This window comes from Homalodisca vitripennis, unplaced genomic scaffold, assembly GCF_021130785.1.
Source record: "Homalodisca vitripennis isolate AUS2020 unplaced genomic scaffold, UT_GWSS_2.1 ScUCBcl_914;HRSCAF=3862, whole genome shotgun sequence".
Taxonomy (NCBI): Eukaryota; Metazoa; Arthropoda; class Insecta; order Hemiptera; family Cicadellidae; genus Homalodisca; species Homalodisca vitripennis.
This window is the reverse complement of record NW_025777075.1, coordinates 41,172-60,700: the sequence shown is the minus strand read 5'-3', so window position 1 is coordinate 60,700 and position 19,529 is coordinate 41,172. Positions and strand designations below refer to the sequence as shown.

Genomic DNA, 19,529 nt, shown 5'->3' with positions numbered 1-19,529 from the left:
GCCTTTTTTTGATACCATCTGCCAATACATGCTACTTGAACTGCAATACTTTAGGTCTTTTGTTTTAGTAATTTCGATTTTTATTAAATGCGTACCCTGCTCTCCTGGAGATGTAAACCTTAATCTTTTCTTATTTTTTAAACATTGAAATTGTTGACTTAAGACTATTGGACCCTTCCCTTTCCTACTTCTAAAAAGACTATCAAAGTCTGATTCAGATTCCGTGTCTTCACTGCAAGAAGATGAGTCTGATGAAGACGATGAACTAGAAGAAGATGAAGAAGAAGAAGACGAGGAGGTTGAGGCTGATCGAGATTTCTTAAGTTTTTTAACAGATTTTTGTTTTAACTGTTTTGATCTACCTCTCTTGCTACTTTTCTTTTCTTCTTCTTCATTTTTAGATGAGCCCGAAAGAATATAATTTAAACATTGAATTACAGCATTAACTATTTCAGGTGTGTATTTTTTCCCTTTCAACGGTTTTTTACTTAAAATTGGTTTAAAAAAAGACATTACTTCATCGTATGTTTTCACTTCTGCAGTGAGCAACGGGACCTTTTCTTGACTAAGATCTACTGGGTTAATATGTACATTGGAATAAAAAACGTTCATAAGTTGTGTTAAGTCAAACACTAGGGCCATAGCGTCAAAGTTGTTTTTCAAAGTTTCGCATTTTTTTAGTCCGTTGACTGCCTTCTCCCACATATCCAAAGAATTTAACCCAATCGTATACAAATTTTGAATCAAAACTATCAAGCTGATCAACGCACCCTCTACTTTTGAAGAAGAAGAAGTGCTTTTCTTTGGTTGGTCAACCACGGCATCAGATCTCATGGATTCATTGTCAGAATCCACGGTTTCCACGACATGATGGGCTTGCTCCATTTTCTGCATTAAAAGAAAAAAAGAAAATTAGTTAACCTGTTAAACGCTTGCAAAAGTTAACAAAAATATAATATTTTATTTTAACTTAAATAAATCTTAAAAGTTTATAATTATTTTAATACTACACACCACTAGACCCAAACCCATGTGATCCTCTCACGGTCTCTCCCACGTCAGAAAGCTCACATAACTCAGGATACAGTATTAATTCACAAATTAGTTGTGCTATCCTGTCTCCTTTTTTAATAACAAAGTCTTGATTTGAATGATTAAATAGTACAACACCTACATTCCCCGTATAGTCCCTGTCAACTACACCTGCTCCAACATCAATGAAATGATGTAGAGCCAAACCGGATCTAGGTGCTATTCTACCATAACAGTTTTCAGGTAGTTTAATTGCTATATCTGTCTTAATTAATTGTCTGCCAAATTTCTGTACTACATAATCATAGGCACTACATAAATCAAAACCAGCAGCTGAAGGTGAGCTTCTATGTGGAGGAAAAGCGTTTTCAGTTAGACGCACGAACCCTAGTTGAGACTTCGACACTAAAAAATAATAAGTTTTACATTAATTAAAGCTGTTTATGATAATAATTATGTATGTCTAGCTAAACAGAGAACTTACGTTAACACCGCAAGGTTTCCATTCTCTGCTCCATAAAACTAAGTACTTATTATTATTTTAAAAGTGCGATAGAAAACTTGTGTTAACACCGCAAGGTTTCCATTTTCTATCACACTGGTCTAAAATAAATTACTAATAACAGAGAACTTACGTTAACACCGCAAGGTTTCCATTCTCTGCTCCATAAAACTAAGTACTTATTATTATTTTTAAAGTGTGATAGAAAACTTGTGTTAACACCGCAAGGTTTCCATTTTCTACCACACTATTTTATAGTTGTACTTACTTGTTAAGTGAGAAGCGGACGAGTAGAAGTCGAAAATTGAACTTGATCAACTCTCTGAGGAGGAGAACGCTATATACCCATCCAGAACTGACGTTTGAGGTTAAAGGCGAACACGTGTTGATAGAAATTTACAGTTTTAATCATTCTAAAGGTTTAAGGTGACCACGTGTCGACAAAATGTAGTAAACAAGGGTAAATAAAGGACAAATAAAAATGTGATATTATCAGGAGAGCAGACGTTGCAAGCATGTTTCGGTGCATAATCACTGTTAGCGGTGGATCAAACAATACCGCTTACTTTAAAATTAAATTGGTTGTTAGATAAAACATTTATCAGAGGTCAGGTCAATTGATATCAAAGCTTAGTATAATGAATATTATACCAATCATCTTCTGAGCTGTTGAATCTTTCACACTTCTATCTTTATTGGGATGTTAACACAAATTAAAATTAATACCTCAGTAAAAAGTTATATTTATATTAAACATATATATATACATAAAATTGTTTAACTAGTAAATCTTCAACAATCTTTTTTTCTTTCTCTGCAATTTGAAGTTTACGAATGAATTGTACCAATCATCTTCTGAAACTCTCTTCTAACTTTATTAAGACATCAAAACAAAATTATAAAATTATTTTTTTACTAGTAAATCTTTCACAAAATTTTTATTACTCTCAATTATAAGTTTTATGAAAAGTTGTAACCGGTCTCAAATCTTCATCCTTAGAGCTAGCTGCCACTACTTGAAACTTGAGAGTCTTGTACGCAGTTGTTTGTATCCGTTGGACGTGAAACCTGTGCTTTGTAATATTTTGAATCACCCCACGTCCAAGTCGAAGATGAAACGAAAGAGCTCTGAATTCGTTCACCTTCACGTCTCTCGTAGAATATTTGATACCTATTTCTCAAAACTCTTAAATTGTAAGCTTTTCTTTGTTCTTCTGACATTTTAATGTTTTTTTCTCCGCCAAAGTGGGATGAAAGTAAACAATAATATCAACTTCAATGACCTAGAGGTGAAGAATTCGCGATACGAACCGGCGCGTGCCGATAACGAAACGTAAACAATAGTAGCGACCTCGCGGGCTTATCTAATTGTTATTTAATTGAGGTCAATTGCTTTTTAATTGGGGTCAAGGTTATCTGGCACGTGCTTATCTTAAAATATGCGGAAATGTCAAAGGTTATCACTGATAAGGACCCCCCGCAGAGAGATAACAGGGGTCAAAGGTCCTGTCCCAGAACCTACACTTTATAACTACTAACACACTGGTTTTTCGTTCCTTTCCTGTTATCTTCTAATCTCGTGGGTTTCTTTAACTCTTCATATTTACTTTTTTAACTTTTGAGTAATATATTGAAGGTAACGAAATAGAAACTGCTTGAGTAAGCCAACTTTACATAATGTTTTAACAGTACCTAAAGTTCTGCTAATAGTTTTAAATATATTAAGCCATTTTAAAAATTCACTGAAGTAATTAATAGGATATTCATTTTTCGAATTTGTTGTTGAATTTATAAAATGCTGTATTCTCCAGTAAATACAAAATGAAAGTAAACAAAAGGAATAAATTAGTCTAAATCTCGACGGTTAGGTAACGTGCACTTATCGTTTGTTAGGTACAATAACTGATCCATTAGAAGTATCGTATTCGACGTCTGGGAAGTACTGTGACTTGCGCGATAAATAAATATGTAAGAGTGAGAAGTTGATAAACCAGTCAAAGTCAATTTTAACAAATACAAAAACTACTAAAATGAAACTCATACCTCCAAAATATAAGTAAGTTGAAGCGATTTAGTTACTTTGGTACTTTAAAAATATGGAAGAAACGTTCCTAGTGAATGGACTTGCGTAGGGATGTGAACTGGAGAACATTTGACTTCCATCTACATAGTGTATATGGGACGTGAGGATAAAATTATTTTTACTATTTCAATGTATAGGTGCATTATTGTTAGCTAACTATGAATACTGGTTAATATTTAAGAATGGGGTGATAGCAGTATGAATAGGAAACCAAGTTAAGCCTAATACGTATAATTTACCGAACCGTATTGGATGGTAAAATCGGTTTCACTGTAGAAAAAATTAAAAAAAAAAACTGTGTTTTGTATTATGAAACCAAAGAGCCTTACTAGGTTTGTGAAACTTGGCAAGAAGCAGTTTCCAATAACAATCCAGTCTTAACTAGATCTAATGATATATTTTATTATATAATAATAGTTCTGTGTTACAAATGTTGTATTACATGTTAAATGATACAGGTTTGTGGAGGAGACTGAGCCAAAGCATTAAGCGTTCCAGATCGTCTCCACACGATCTCTTCTATTAATCCATAATGCAGAAATCTATGATCTAATTTCGGTAGTACGTGTTTTGAAGAAACCTAAAACGGAGGTAAAAATCTCTTACCCTTCATGGTACTGATGGCTTCGTCACTCCTTTAATGTAACCGCCTTAAAAGTCGTCTAGCAATCAATGTTTTCATCTGACTTAATAGTCCTGTACCGTGGGAGTCGTTGGTATGCCTTATTCATTATCTGTGGAAAAGCTATGCGGAGTTATACTATAGGATTCCTCGTTTAACTAACACGTCTCCTAACTTTATCTCCGGTTCTAACATTTTACTTAAAGATGGACCTTGCAGACTAGATTTCTGCAGTAGCTAATCGTATCAAGATGTGATATTCGCCTTTCAAATTTAACTATACAAATAAAAACATGATTTAACCAAAAAAGTTTGTGACGGTCCTGCTTATTCAGAGGCAAAAAGTGATCCAACTTATTTTTTCAATATATTAATTACTATCGTAAACATTATTACGTAATTAACTATTGAAATAAAAAAGAGAGGCAAAATCTTTTAGAATTAGCACTCAGTATAAAAACTATTTTTAAATTTGACTTTAAAGAACTTTGCTATATTAATACATAACTCACTACTAACACTATTCAATAGAAAACCATAAAATATTTGACCATTAAAAATAAAAATAAAACTCTCGTGACAATGTAGTCTCACGAAATTAAAATCCATTTATTTTAATAAAATATAAATATCATTACAGTTTTATTGGGTCGAGAGTCTCTCTAAAGTCGCCTAGGCCTATCCCAGCCCACCCGCCAAACCCGCTTATACACACAGTCGAGCGTCACCGGTCTTACAACACAGGGCCCCGGCAACCCCGAGCCCAGACTAAGCCGAACCCAGGGCCAGAGCAGACTTAACCGTGAATGTCGGTGGGCATGAACCGTCTTCTTGAGTGCGGTCACAGATATAACGTGAGGACCTCAGGAGTCAACCCCGGGGACAGAGGGGATCCAATCAACCGGCCTCCAAGTAGCTGGATTACAGGACTACGCCCCGAGTCCCGGACAATAGAGCTAGTTAACTGTTCATACTTGAATTTGATGCTATAGTAATAATACACATAGATTTTAAAGAAATGTATTTCATTCCAATTTTCTCTCCTAGAATGCTCTACTTGTATTTTTAACTCTCGAAATCCTAATCCACACCTAAAATCCAATTCATAGCAAAACCAAAGTATAAGAATTCAAAGCTAATAATTTAATTTAAATGTTCAGCGCCAAATCTAGAACCCCTTCGTTTATTTCATTACAAGCGCTTGAACTGAAAAACTAATTTAAATTTTCTCTCATAGAGTGCTCTACTTGTATTTGTAACTCTTCCCATCCTAATCCACATTTAAAATCAAATTCAGATTTAATCAGATCTAATCCATTAAAAGCACGTGAACTGAAAATCTACTGATCTCAAATTTAAGATCCATCTGCACTGGCCTATTAAAGTTCAATTATTACTGAAATCTCTAGAGCTATTCATTAAAATATCACGGGGTGTTGGAGAGAAATTCGAGTTATTTCACAGTCCAAAAACACTTTTTTCAACTTAAATCTAAATTTGATCAGGGTATTTTAACATCCTCCAGTGACTATCACTTAAACCTTGTATGTCTTGAATGTCATTTAAAAAAGTACGTTACATTGGTGTCCCTTTTTTGAACACGTAATTGCCTGTCTGTTTGTCTGCCTCCTACGATATATGGAGATAAAACTTTTTTAGTAGGATGGCACAATTTTCTCCTTTTAGTCTTTGGGCTTATTTTCTGTGCGTTTTTTTGTTATCTTTACGGGGAGTTTTAAGGCCCTCCCCCAAAGTAATTTTGAGGATAAAAAAATCCAGTTGGTTATCCCGAAAATAGACATTGAAACACATTCTTGAATACTTTTTAGTCACAACTGAACAAATTTTATTTAGAGGGATAATTTTTTCACTCCTAAGAAGAGGGGGAGTCGAAGGGTAAAATAAACATCATTTATTTACTATTGGCCATAGAATATACCTGGACAATTTTCAAACAACTTGGAACATTGGTAATTGGCTAATGCCCAGAGCCTTGCAGGTCACAGAATGTTTCTACCGCCAGGAATTGGCTATTAAAATAGTGAAAGTATGAGTTCAAACTTTAAAAAAAAATTATCATATAAATACCTCGCTAAGTTGATTAGATATCTTGGTGAGCCTATCATTCGTTCCAGTATGGATGTCATTCAATAAAAAAACTCCTTTATTTATACATCTATAGAAAAAAATAACGTTGTCCTGGAATGTTTACAGATTTTCTTCAACTATTTATTATAATCAATTTTCTTGTATCTTGAACAGTGTTACATATAATGTATACGTGTAGATGTCTGAGATTCAATTCAATAATATTTAAGTTTCTTTTAGCTTCAATAAGAAAATCTGTCTTTATCTCATCACTGAAATATGGACTTTTTTAGATAAGTTCGGATGACAAATGTATGTAAGAATAGTCTGTATAGTTTTAGTCAAAACTCAAAATCATGCAAACATTCTAATGTAAAGTGGACAATAATAATTAAAAAGATTATAATATAATATATTTTTCAGGTATGTAGCATTACTTGCTTACTAAGTTGAGGTCGAACGTCGAACACGTTTAAATTGTACTGTAGAAACTTAAAAGTATGGATCCTTTGTAATAACGATTACTAAAGGTGCATTGCGGGAAATTTCTTTTCTGAATCCGAATTCACTGGTAACTTTTGGTATATATTACCACTTACGGTTCACCAGCTAAAACTGTAAACACTTAAAAACTATATGTAAGATATTTCTAATTATCTAATGACTACCCTAAGGATGATTTGGAATTATATTGTGGCCTTGAGGTTCACTAAGACCCTATTACTGAATGCCACCAGCGTCCAGGCTTGTTGAATTAGAACATAAATATGTACAGGGATTTGGAAACCTCTCACGGCAAATAGCTGATTGTAGGATTTTTACGCTTTGAAAGTAATACTTCTTCATGATAACCCATTGAAGCAAAGCGGGATTAAATGCGGTTAATGAGACATTGAATCCAATTATATTATAGATATTTTTGGACATTTCACCGTCTAAAAATATTTTCTCGTAAATACATAAAAAACCTTTACTGTGAGAATCGAATTTTACTTGGATGTAGCGGTCCTTTGAGTTTCCAGATCCTGTTCATGCAACGATTAAGTAGATTTAGAGAAATCATTATATTTCTTCATCTCACTGTTAGTAGATAGTATGAAGTCATAAACGCCTCATTTGTAGTGGGGCTGACAGCCTCGTTGTTATCAAGTACGTCGTATTTGGAATTACGGCCTCGTTATTATCAAGTACGTCGTATTTGGAGTGACGGCCTCGTTTTTATCAAGTAGGTCGTATTTGGAGTGACGGCCCCGTTGCTATCAAGTACGTCGTATTTTGAGTGACGGCCTAGTTGTTATCAAGTACTTTGTGTTTGGAGTGACGGCCTAGTTGTTATCAAGTACGTCGTATTTGGAGTGACGGCCTAGTTGTTATCAAGTACTTTGTATTTAGAGCGACGGCCTAGTTGTTATCAAGTACGTCGTATTTGGAGTGACGGCCTAGTTGTTATCAAGTACTTTATGTTTGGAGTGACGCCCTCGTTGTTATCAAGTATGTCGTATTTGGAGTGACGGCCTCGTTGTTATCAAGTATGTCGTATTTGGAGTGAGGGCCTCGTTGTTATAAATTACGTCGTATTAGGAGTGACGGCCTCGTTTTTATCAAGTAGGTCGTATTTGGAGTGACGGCCCCGTTGTTATCAAGTAAGCCGTATTTGGAGTGACGGCCTAGTTGTTATCAAGTACTTTGTGTTTGGAGTGACGGCCTCGTTGTTATCAAGTACGTCGTATTTGGAGTGACGGCCTAGTTGTTATCAAGTACTTTGTGTTTGGAGTGACGGCCTAGTTGTTATCAAGTACGTCGTATTTGGAGTGACGGCCTAGTTGTTATCAAGTACTTTGTATTTAGAGCGACGGCCTAGTTGTTATCAAGTACGTCGTATTTGGAGTGACGGCCTAGTTGTTATCAAGTACTTTGTGTTTGGAGTGACGCCCTCGTTGTTATCAAGTATGTCGTATTTGGAGTGACGGCCTCGTTGTTATAAATTACGTCGTATTTGGAGTGACGGCCTCGTTGTTATCAAGTACGTCGTATTTGGAGTGACGGCCTAGTTGTTATCAAGTACTTTGTGTTTGGAGTGACGGCCTCGTTGTTATCAAGTACGTCGTATTTGGAGTGAAGGCCTTGTTGTTATCAAGTACGTCGTATTTGGAGTTACGGCCTAGGTGTTATCAAGTACGTTGTATTTGGAGTGACGGCCTCGTTGTTATCAAGTACGTCGTATTTGGAGTGACGGCCTAGTTGTTATCAAGTACTTTGTGTTTGGAGTGACGGCCTCGTTGTTATCAAGTACGTCGTATTTGGAGTGAAGGCCTTGTTGTTATCAAGTACGTCGTATTTGGAGTTACGGCCTAGGTGTTATCAAGTACGTTGTATTTGGAGTGACGGCCTCGTTGTTATCAAGTACGTCGTATTTGGAGTGACGGCCTAGTTGTTATCAAGTACGTCGTATTTGGAGTGACGGCCTAGTTGTTATCAAGTACTTTCTGTTTGGAGTGACGGCCTCGTTGTTATCAAGTACGTCGTATTTGGAGTGAAGGCCTTGTTGTTATCATGTACTTTGTGTTTGGAGTGACGGCCTCGTTGTTATCAAGTACGTCGTATATACCTACAAGCGAGTATGTTTAGTGGAGGAGGTGAAAATTTGTCGATGATTTGCTGTTCTAAATAAGGGTTTGTGACATTTACATTTAGAATTTATGGGTATCCTGAGATTTTGTGATTCTATTCGAATCTAGTGCATAAGTTTCCAAACTGGTGCAGCAAGGCTTGCTGTATGCAGAAGTTTCTCTCCAATGTTATGCTCATTTATGATATCAAAGTTCTGTACATAAGCAACAACCTCTTTTGCAAGTTGTGAGAATCCTCAATCAAATTAAACTGATCTACAATGATGATGATTTACCCACTCACAAAATTCAGAACTACATTTTTGTGCTAAAGTGGAAGAATTTTATTACTTTTTAATTTAAAGTTTTTCACCACACTTATCAGCTGTTTTATGACAAAGTGAAAATTTTACTAATATTAGTACAGTATTAGTGTACTCATCAAATTATTATATTATTTATATAACGACAACACAACTTTCATTACGGTATTGGCATAGGATGAGGCAAAATTGAACAGAATAGGAGATGGGAAATTTATTTCAATGGCAATCAATCAACATTTAAATTCTGAAAGGCACGTTGTCGTTTAACGACAGCTTGTGAAGGGTTCTTAATTTTTCGTACCAGTAAGTATGTATAATTTTTTACGCACAAATTTCTGAATCAACAATCAGAGAACTACTTTAAATAAATCTGTTACTGCCCTTATTGCTTATCCTCTGTTAATTAGTGAAGTATCTCATATAACTACGGATAACAATAACAGAGTTCCGGTAAATAACAAGATATTAAGAATCAGGTATTAAAAGTTAAAGTACAATCAAATATGTTATTGCATAAAAGATCAAATATCACAAACATTGATATTGTAGAGGTAACTAAAAACAAAGTTAAGCATTTTGAAACATACATATTAGAAAGACCAAATAAAAAATATTGCGCACCTTTTTTTTAGGGAGAGGCAGGCAAAATGCAATTACGCACGCAGGTGGCCAGCCTGTAGTGTGGGACTCCCCTAAAAACGGGTTTACCCACTAAAAAACCTCCTCTACTCTTTAGGATTCTAACCTGGGATTGTTTATCACATTACTTCAGGCTAGGCCTAAATTTGGCTTAAGCCCGTGGGGTTCGCTCCTTATCCAGCCGCTCGGTAAAGGGATGTGGGCCACTTCGCGGTCCAGATCGGGTTTCTTTTCCAGGAGGATGCCCCGGACGAACTGTGACAAACAATCCCAGTTCCCCTCATCCTCTATTATCTTTTCGCAGACCGTATCCACCGAAAAAACCCCGAGTTTCCTTAAGGTCTCCAGGCGGGGCCTTTCCCAACGCGGACAGCGGAAGAAGGTGTGTTCCGCGTCGTCGGGAACGCCCGGGCAGTAGATGCAATCCGGTGAACCGGTCTTGCCCATCCGGTTCAGGAGCGACTTGAAATAGCCGTGACCTGTCAGGAACTGCGTGAGGTAGTAGTCCACCTCATCATGCCGCCTTTCGAGCCATGGTTGAACCTGCTCGTTGAGTCGCGCAGTCCATCGTCCTCGGGTTTCATGCTCCCAGCTGTGTTGCCACTGCAGGAAGGTACGGGCACGCTCTTCGGATCTTGCTGCGTCCTTGCCGATCTCGCCTTGTCTCTGATAAATCGCCTTCCTCTCCCCTGCCAAGAGCTTGACAGGGATGACTCCGGCAACCACCAGGACGGCAGGCTCGGATACTGTCCGATAGGCGTAACACACCCGGAGCGCAGCTTGACGCTGAACCCGGGCGAGTCGCAACCTATAACATTCCTTGGTAAGAGCGCCTGCCCACACCTCTGCCCTATAAAGGAGCACGGACTGGACTGCGGACATCAATAACCGTCTTTTGCTGGACCGAGGACCCCCGAAATCGGCCATTAGCTTACTAAGATAAGATACCACCTTAGCAGCCTTGTCCGCCGAACGGAAGATCTGGTCTCTCCAGCTTAACTTATTGTCCACCATGACTCAGAGGTACTTGGCGGCACGCGTTGACTGGACCACTTTCCTTCACACTCGCAGCGGGACGACGGTGTCAATTCTCTTCTTTGTGAGAATCATGATCTCCGTCTTGCTCAGAGCAAGCGGAAGACCGTGATCGGACATCCAGGCGTTGACCACTCGCATGACCTGGTTCAACTTTAGCTGGGCCAGCTCAACGTTGCGTGCGGCGATGAGAGCCGCAAACGTCATCGGCGTACCCAACTAAGACGGTTTCCTCTGGCATCTCGGATCTCAGGAGGCTGTCATAAGCGATATTCCAGAGATCCGGGCCGAGTATTGAACCCTGCGCGGCACCAGAGGTGACTTCCACCGTCCGCGCTCCGTCTCGAGTGTCGTATATCAGACGCCTAGAACGGAGGTAGTCCTCGATGAGCCGCAACAGATACGTTGGAATGCGGAAGGGGTCACGAAGTGCATCCAACATATCGACCTATCTCGCCGAGTTGAAGGCATTCTTGACATCAAGCGTAACAAGAAGCACTACTCGGCGGGAGAAATGGTTGTGGCTCTCGGCTCTCTCAACTGCTTTCTGTACTTCCGTAATCGCGTCGATTGTTGATCGTCCCTTTCTGAAGCCGTACTGACGAGGGCAAACGTCCCCGACAGCTACCACGGCAGAAATCAGGCGGGAACGGATCAATTTTTCAAAAAGTTTTCCAGCCGTGTCCAGCATGCAGAGAGGTCTATAGTACGACGGCAGCTCTGGATCACCTTTTCCCTTGCTAATAAGCACCAGCCTGGCGGTTTTCCAGGGAGATGGAAACACTCCTTCAACCAAGCAGGCATTGTACATTCTCAGCAACAACCCGGGATTAATGGTGAAAATCTTCTTCAGAGCCTCGCTGGGAATCCCGTCCGGGCCGGGAGCCTTGTTGCTCTTCAGGGTGAGAACGGAGGTTTCCAACTCCTCAATAGTAAAAAGCGGAACCCTCTCCACCCGTTCGAAGTCAACTAGTGGTCGCTGTGGATGTACAGGAAACAGGGCAGTGACGATCCTCTCCATGGTGGCGCCCTCCATGATGGAGGGTGGAGAGCGGGCGCCGAGTTTCTGGGTCACAACTTTGTAACCCAAACCCCAAGGATCGGAATCGACGTCGTCCCGAAGTTTCCTCCAGCTATTCGCCTTGCTCCTGTTGACAGCTCGGCGGAGAGACTTTCTCACAGCTTTGTACACATCCGACTTACGAACTCTATCTGCAGGAATTCGCGCTCTAGTGGCGGCACGTCTTGCTCTAAGGCATGTTCTTCTGAGTTCCGCAATCTCTTCAGTCCACCAGGAGACGGGTTGCTTGTCGCGGCGGAGTTTCCTTCGCGGCATAGACCGGTCACAGGCCGAGACAAATAGTTCCATCGTGGATGTTACTAAAACTTCGACGCCAGCCTCACCAGGATTCGCCTGCGCTCCTCGAGAGATGACCTCGGTGAACTTGACCACGTCCAGTTTATTGGTGTTCCACCGGCGTGGCCCTTCCCGAGATGCGGAAACTCTACGTTTTAAATCATGCCGATCAAAAACAATGTACTGGTGGTCACTACCCGTGTAATCCTCCACCTCCCACCAGCCAGAGATCCTCGAAAGAAGAGACTCAGACGCGAAGGTTACGTCAGGAATCGTGCCTCTCTGCCCGGGGCGCCTGAAAGTAGGCGTATCGCCCTGGTTGAGGATGACGAGCCCGGCCCTGGCGATGAAGTCCAAGATGTATTTCCCCCGGGAGTTGGTAGAGGGCATTCCCCACTCGACAGCCCTCGCGTTGAAATCACCGCCAACGACAACGTGCCCAGTGGTGCCGAGCACGCTCTCCTCCAAACGATCAATCTTGTCGCGGAAGTCTTGGATAGCCTCGTTTGGGGTGAGGTAGCAACTGAAGAAAGTTACATCCAAAATATCGCGCACTAGATTTGACTTTGTCTCTAGTAATACATTTTCCAATACAGATAAAATTATAAAAATAAAGAACAAGCGACTCTTTAGCTAAGTCCTTTATTAGAAATCCTATTAAAAATACAGCAAACATAAATCGCTGCAATAATTAAACAATTTACCGAAAGTCTCTTTGCTAATTGCTAAGTTTCAAAATGTGAAACATATCCTAGGCTTGCATAGAGTTGCTATGGCTTAAACCAATACATTGCAGTACAGTCTAACTTCTTGCAAGGGCACCAGCATGTTGGAACTCTTGTGAATTGTACAAAACGTGACAAGAAAGAAATATTAAATTTTACGCCAATTCGTCAAAGTAACTCTAAATATGAAATTTATAAGTAAGAAATAATTATGGAAGATTTTCCAAAACACATTAACATTATCAATCTTAAAAACAGCAGAGTGTTGTCGACATTATCAATAATCTTTTGGTGATCTCAATTCATGATGAAATAGTAGATAAAATCAAAAGAAATAAAACATGTATATAGTAATAAGAAACACTTTGAACTAAACTAAAGTATTCCAAAAGATAAAAAATCCATGCTACATGTCCAGCGCGAAAGCTTTCTCTTCATGTGATAATTGTAAACACTAGACATTTATTTATAAAAATAGGCAGCTTTATTAAGTGTTACCAATGTATGATTTGGAATAGTTTAATTAAGTTTTTTTTTAAACAAAACCATTGTTTTTAACAATTGAGGTTTTAGACATATGCATAGTAGAGTCAACTGTTGTGAGACAAGAATGCATAGTCCAGATGCGGAAAATATACACGTAGGCAGTAATATTTCGTTTACACCATGCATTAATCTAAGATATATTTTTGTTCTTTTAATACTACAAATTTACTCGATACGAAAAAATAATATTTAAAATAAACACAGATTTTATCTTGGTATTTGGGATTGTCTATTTCTAATCCTTCAGTTTATTTTGAGGTTGCAGCAAGTTCCTCTATGGCGAAGCAGACGTATCTGATCCAAAACCCATTTACATTAAAGTAAAGTTAAGCCACAAAGTTCTGAAGTGCTTGTCTCACAAGTGTTACAGTAAGTTTAGACAACTTGTGACCAAATTTAATTTGTTTGTTTATAAATTGTACATGACATTCTGCCTCGCCTTCTATCAATACAAGTAGGTTTTATAAGGAGTTCTGTGTAAATATTGCTAATAATCTATATATGTAAATATATATATATATATATATATATATATATATATATATATATATACATATATATATATATATATATATATATATACATATATATATATATATATATATATATATATAGCAAAGTCATTATGTATAAATATTTAAATTCAAGAGTATTATGTGCCATATCAGAACATTAATAAGACTTCTCGTTTAGAATGTCCATTAATAATTTACCATTTGCCGTTCTCAAAAAGGATTAAGAAAAAATAATCATAAAATAGTAGGTAAAACAAACAATATTAACATTAATAAATCAACAAAAATTTTAAAATATGTGATTAACAGCTAAGAGAAATATCATGAACAGAGAAAGATAAATAGAATTTAGAAAAAAAGTAATAGATAATGAATAAAGTTCAATCGATTCAACTTTAGATCGATTCAAGGAGATGTGTCGATTGCTCACCGCCTTCGCCTGTACTCTCGTAAGCACACACACCCGCCTCTCATCGTGCAGTTTACGTCGAGGATGGTCAGGGAGATGTGGCTGGCTGCCGCACGAGTCAAGAGAAACCTTGTGGCTTCGGATATCGCAGCTTCGTTCCCCGCGACCAGTGTATTTATTAATGAACACCTTACCCCAGTAACAAGGCGCTGCTTGGAAGGGCCAGAAGACTGCGGCGAGAGGGAAAGCTTCACTACGCTGGTTTTGTCAACGGTAAGGTCCTGATCAAGCCCAGGGAGGAGGATGCTGCCATCAGAGTGCTGGAGATGGAGGAGATGGACAAATACAAGTGACCGCAAGTATTGATACTGTGGTAGTTTGATTGTTTTTTTAAAAATAACAGATTAGAGTTATATATTTATTATTATTAATCTTAAATTTTGTTTTGGTTTAATTGAGTACATAGCTTTTTTATCCTCATAAACAGTATTATTTATTATAAATTTAATTAATTAACTATTAAAAATCAAACTAATTCATAGTGCAAGGCAAGTGATGTTCAAAGCGTAAGAAAGATTTCAAGGTTGTTTTTTATTTGTATTATCCTTGATTGTGAATCCCTCAGGATTCATAATCGGGAGTATTATCTATCTGCAATATTATTTCACAATGTGCATCTCTGTCTGTCTATAATACATGCAGTGTCAGCAGTTAGGATTTAAAAGAAAGATTTTTGTTCACTAAAACCATTACTTAAGTAAGTTGACTGTCCTCTGTCTTGTTGTTATTCTTTGTTTGTATGTTTTTTAAATCCACAAGTAAGTTTTGTTTTAATTACTTAAAAATATTTGTGTTTTTTTTTGTAAGATATGTTGTGAGAAATATAATATTTAGTTGTTATATATAACTAATTTTTAAGTAAATTTTATTGTTTAAATTTAGGAAATGATTCGTTTTTTGTCATTGGTTTTTTAAACTCACAGGGAATGTTTTGTTTAATTATTATAATTTCTTATTATTTATTAAATGTTGTAAATGAAATATCTTTATTTTAGGAAGTATCAAATAATATACAAAATGGTGTAATTAGTAAAAATATCTACCGTCATAATAAACATTAACCGTCATAGTAAAAATTATGTATAACATCTAATATCAATAACAACCAATACTCATAAATGTTATTTATTTTTTACATTTTTATTTCCCATTATTTGTAACCATTGTGCGACGCATTACACTTTAGTATAAATTCACTAAAATTTAAAATAAGAGGATAAGTGTCTAAAAGACCGAGTAAATTAAAAAATCATGCTGTTATATTACAAGTAGTATTACACATTTCACGTTACAACTTTTAAATTAAGGCAAAATTGTAAATATGCTAGTATTAGTAGGCTAGGCAGGTGGGCTGTGCGGAACTTATGACAACCAAAAACGTAGTTGATGATGACGGCACTAACCTTTTTACCATCACTTGTTCAGTTTTGAAGAATATAAATCAGTATGGTGATTTTTTTACTACTAATCTGGAGGATTGCAGCCTAAATATTTTCCACTCCAATATAAGATCATATGCAAAAAACTTTGATGAATTAGCTATATTTATAGAATCGTTGAGATGTCGGTTGGATGCGATAGTTTTGACAGAGTGTTGGCTGGAGGGTGGGGGAGGGGCGGAGGCTCGACTGGAGGGGTTTGACTGTCACAGAACTGACAGACAACGGAACAAGAACGATGGAGTGGTCGTGTATGTAGGGAAACACTTATCTTCAACTGTAAAACAAGTGGCTTTAGGGGACGTTACGGTATTGTGTTAGATTTTATATTTTTTAACAAACATTTTAATGTACTAGCTTTATACAGGACTTTTGACAGTGACATGGATATGTTCTTGGAAGGATTACACAATTATTATAAATTTATGGGTAGAAACAAAATGTGCATATTACTGGGAGACATAAACTTGGACTTACTAAAAAATGACGTACACATTGACGAATATAAAAACTGCTGTGTTGAAGCGGGACTTGTACAATGTATTGATAAACCTACCAGAGTAACTGAAAAGAGTCAGTCCAGCATCGACCATATTTTCGTACGATACAGTGACATGACCAAGGTGAAAGCCGCCATTTTCCAGACGGCTTTCACGGACCATTACAGTACTGCCCTTACGATAACAGAAACTGCTACGGACACTGACACTCAACTCCCCCCTCGCACTTACGTAGACCATGCCCTACTCACTGACAACCTCGCCAAGTCCGACTGGGAGGCAGTGCTGAACTGTCTGGAAGTCGATAGTTGTGCTAATATCTTATGCGAAAATATCAAAAACTCAATAGAAAGTTCTAAAAAAGTAGTAAAAAACGAACAGACGAGAAGAAAAAAATTGAAACCATGGATCACATATGAGCTAATCCGAGCAATACGTGAGCGGGATAAATTAAGTAAAGTGGTAAAAAAACAACCATTTAACCCAATTGTCAGAGAAGTCTTTCGAGCACAACGCGCAAATGTCAGTAACTTGATCAAGCAAACAAAAAGGAATTATTATAGATCAAAGATTGATCAATCCGGAAAAGATCCAAAAATTCTCTGGGGAATTATTAAAGAATTGGCAGAGAGGGAAGTACAAAAAGACGTTTTTAAAATCCAAAAATATTGTCCACATATTAATGTAAACAACGATTTGTTTAAAAATGTAGCAGACGAATTTAATAACTTCTTTGTGAATGTAGGCGAAATATTTGCAAACAACATTAACCCTAGCGGCGACCCAGTTGTGACTGACGAGGACTACCGACAGAACAGTTGTTTCACACTGCATACTGTCACAGAGGAACACATCTTACGTCATGTATCCGGTCTGCGGGGAGGGTCTGCCCCCGGTTGCGATGGCATTTCAGCTGAAGTTCTTAAATTTAATTTAAATATTCTTTGCAAACCTTTACTACACTTAATCAATTTGAGCATTAGTTCTGGTACTTTCCCAAATATTTTTAAAATAGCTAAAGTTATACCGATTCATAAAGCCGACGAATATACCGATAAAAGTAATTTCCGACCGATATCTCTGCTAAGTGTTTTGTCTAAAATATTGGAAAAAATAATAAAAGAACAGCTGGTCGAATATCTTTTTACTCATGATATTATGTCGAAGAATCAGTATGGATTCCGGTCAGACAAAAACATTTCAAATGCTCTATTCGATGTCTGCAGAGAAATAAATCAAGCAATAGCAAGTCAAGAGCGTCTAATGTTAATTTTTTTAGATCTAAAAAAGGCATTTGATTCTGTAAACAGGAATAAGCTCTTATATAAGCTCAAGGCTGTGGGTGTTCGGGGCGGCGCTCTTTCGTGGTTCCAGTCCTACCTCACAGATAGGCGACAGATAACAACGATCTGTGGTGTCAACAGCGATCAAATGCCCATTAATTACGGAGTGATCCAAGGAAGCACACTTGGGCCCATTTTATTTCTACTATATATCAATAATATATCTAAGTTGAATATAACAAGTAAATTAGTTCTTTTTGCCGATGACACTGTTATTTTAACGCGGGGAAAGACCTGGAATGAAGTACGCTTAAATGCTCTAAGTGATTTGGCAATAGTGAAAACATGGCTCGATCAAAATATTTTAACACTAAACATTTCAAAAACTAAATTTATGCCAATTTCGTTGTCTACACAATCAGATTATGTACTCTCTGACTTGACCATTCACTCTTGTGGAAATTACACAAACACTAATCGTAACTGTGGAAATACACAGCGTTTTAGCAGCTACAAATATTTGGGAATCATATTTGATAATCGTATGAAATGGACGGAACATGTTGAGTATTTGAAAAACAGATTAAGGAAATATATTTTTGCTTTTAAAGAGTTAACAAATATTCTGAACGTAAACGAAATTAGAGTAGCTTATTTTGCATTTGTACAGTCGATTCTGTCTTTTGGTATTATTGCGTGGGGTGGAGCAAATAAAACTTTAATTCATAACCTTAGTATAATTCAAAAATCAATATTAAAAGCTGCTTTTAGGAAGAGTAAGCGTTGCCCGACCAGTACCCTATTCCAAGAGACTAGAGTTTTTACGGTCAGACAAATTTTCATTAAAACTGTATTAATACACACGTTCAATAATTTTACCGAAATATTTATTCCAATTACTCATAATTACAGCACTAGATACTCTAGAAACATAGGAATTACTACCTCCAATCTTATTAAATCTTTTTCAACTACTAATTGTTATTACATTTCTCAACTACTCTACCGAAATTTGTGCTTAAAATATGAAGGCGTAGAACTTTTTCAAACAACTGCATTATCGACTTTTAAAAGGAAAGTGTCGGAGCTGCTTATCAGTCTCAGTGACGAGGAAGTCGAGGCCCTCATTGTGACCGGGTACAACAGGCGGACCTGACCTTGACCCCCCTCACCTACCCCTCAGTCATTGCGTCATGTATTGTTGCGTCCGGCTGCCCCTGGAAGGAAATAGTTGTATCCGACAGGTATTAGATTGTTATGGTTTGATATATTTTTATTAATTATTTTTTTATTCTTTATTTTTAGCTTAAAGAGGTGGGTTTGTTGTCATCGTTAGCTGATTGCTCCAAAACTATAAACATTAATGTATTGTATTTCTTTTATTGTTTTACTATTTAATTTTTTCTTAATTACAAAATATTCTATCACATATAACTAATTTTTTTTTTTCTAAAAATCCGTTCCTATATCGTTGCCATAATGGCTCGGGTCTACGCACAGGCTACTTGCCCATGTAGACCCTATTTTTCCCTGATGGAATAGTATTATTGAATATTTTGCAGCCGTTTTTTACCATATTTAGATGATTATCTATTATGTTAATAATGGATGTAGGATTTATAGTAATATAGATACATTGTACGTGTTATTAATTTGTATTTGGGAAATAAATATTATTCATTCATTCATTCATTCAACTTTTAATCAGACCAAAGGGTACTTTAGATTAGAATATTAACTAATGTGCCTGTTCTAAATT

At 37.2% G+C, this 19,529-nt stretch overlaps 1 protein-coding gene across 1 annotated transcript; it reads right to left on the bottom strand.

The window, feature by feature from the left end:
• Nucleotides 1–5,080: 5,080 nt before the first annotated feature.
• On the bottom strand, nt 5,081–14,553 carry LOC124371120. The gene is made up of 4 exons (XM_046829435.1): nt 14,543–14,553; nt 12,029–12,816; nt 6,927–6,942; nt 5,081–5,225 (listed from the first exon to the last, which is right to left on the bottom strand). Exons 1-4 carry the CDS (start codon nt 14,551–14,553, stop codon nt 5,081–5,083), a joined length of 960 nt encoding a protein of 319 aa, XP_046685391.1.
• Nucleotides 14,554–19,529: the final 4,976 nt, after the last annotated feature.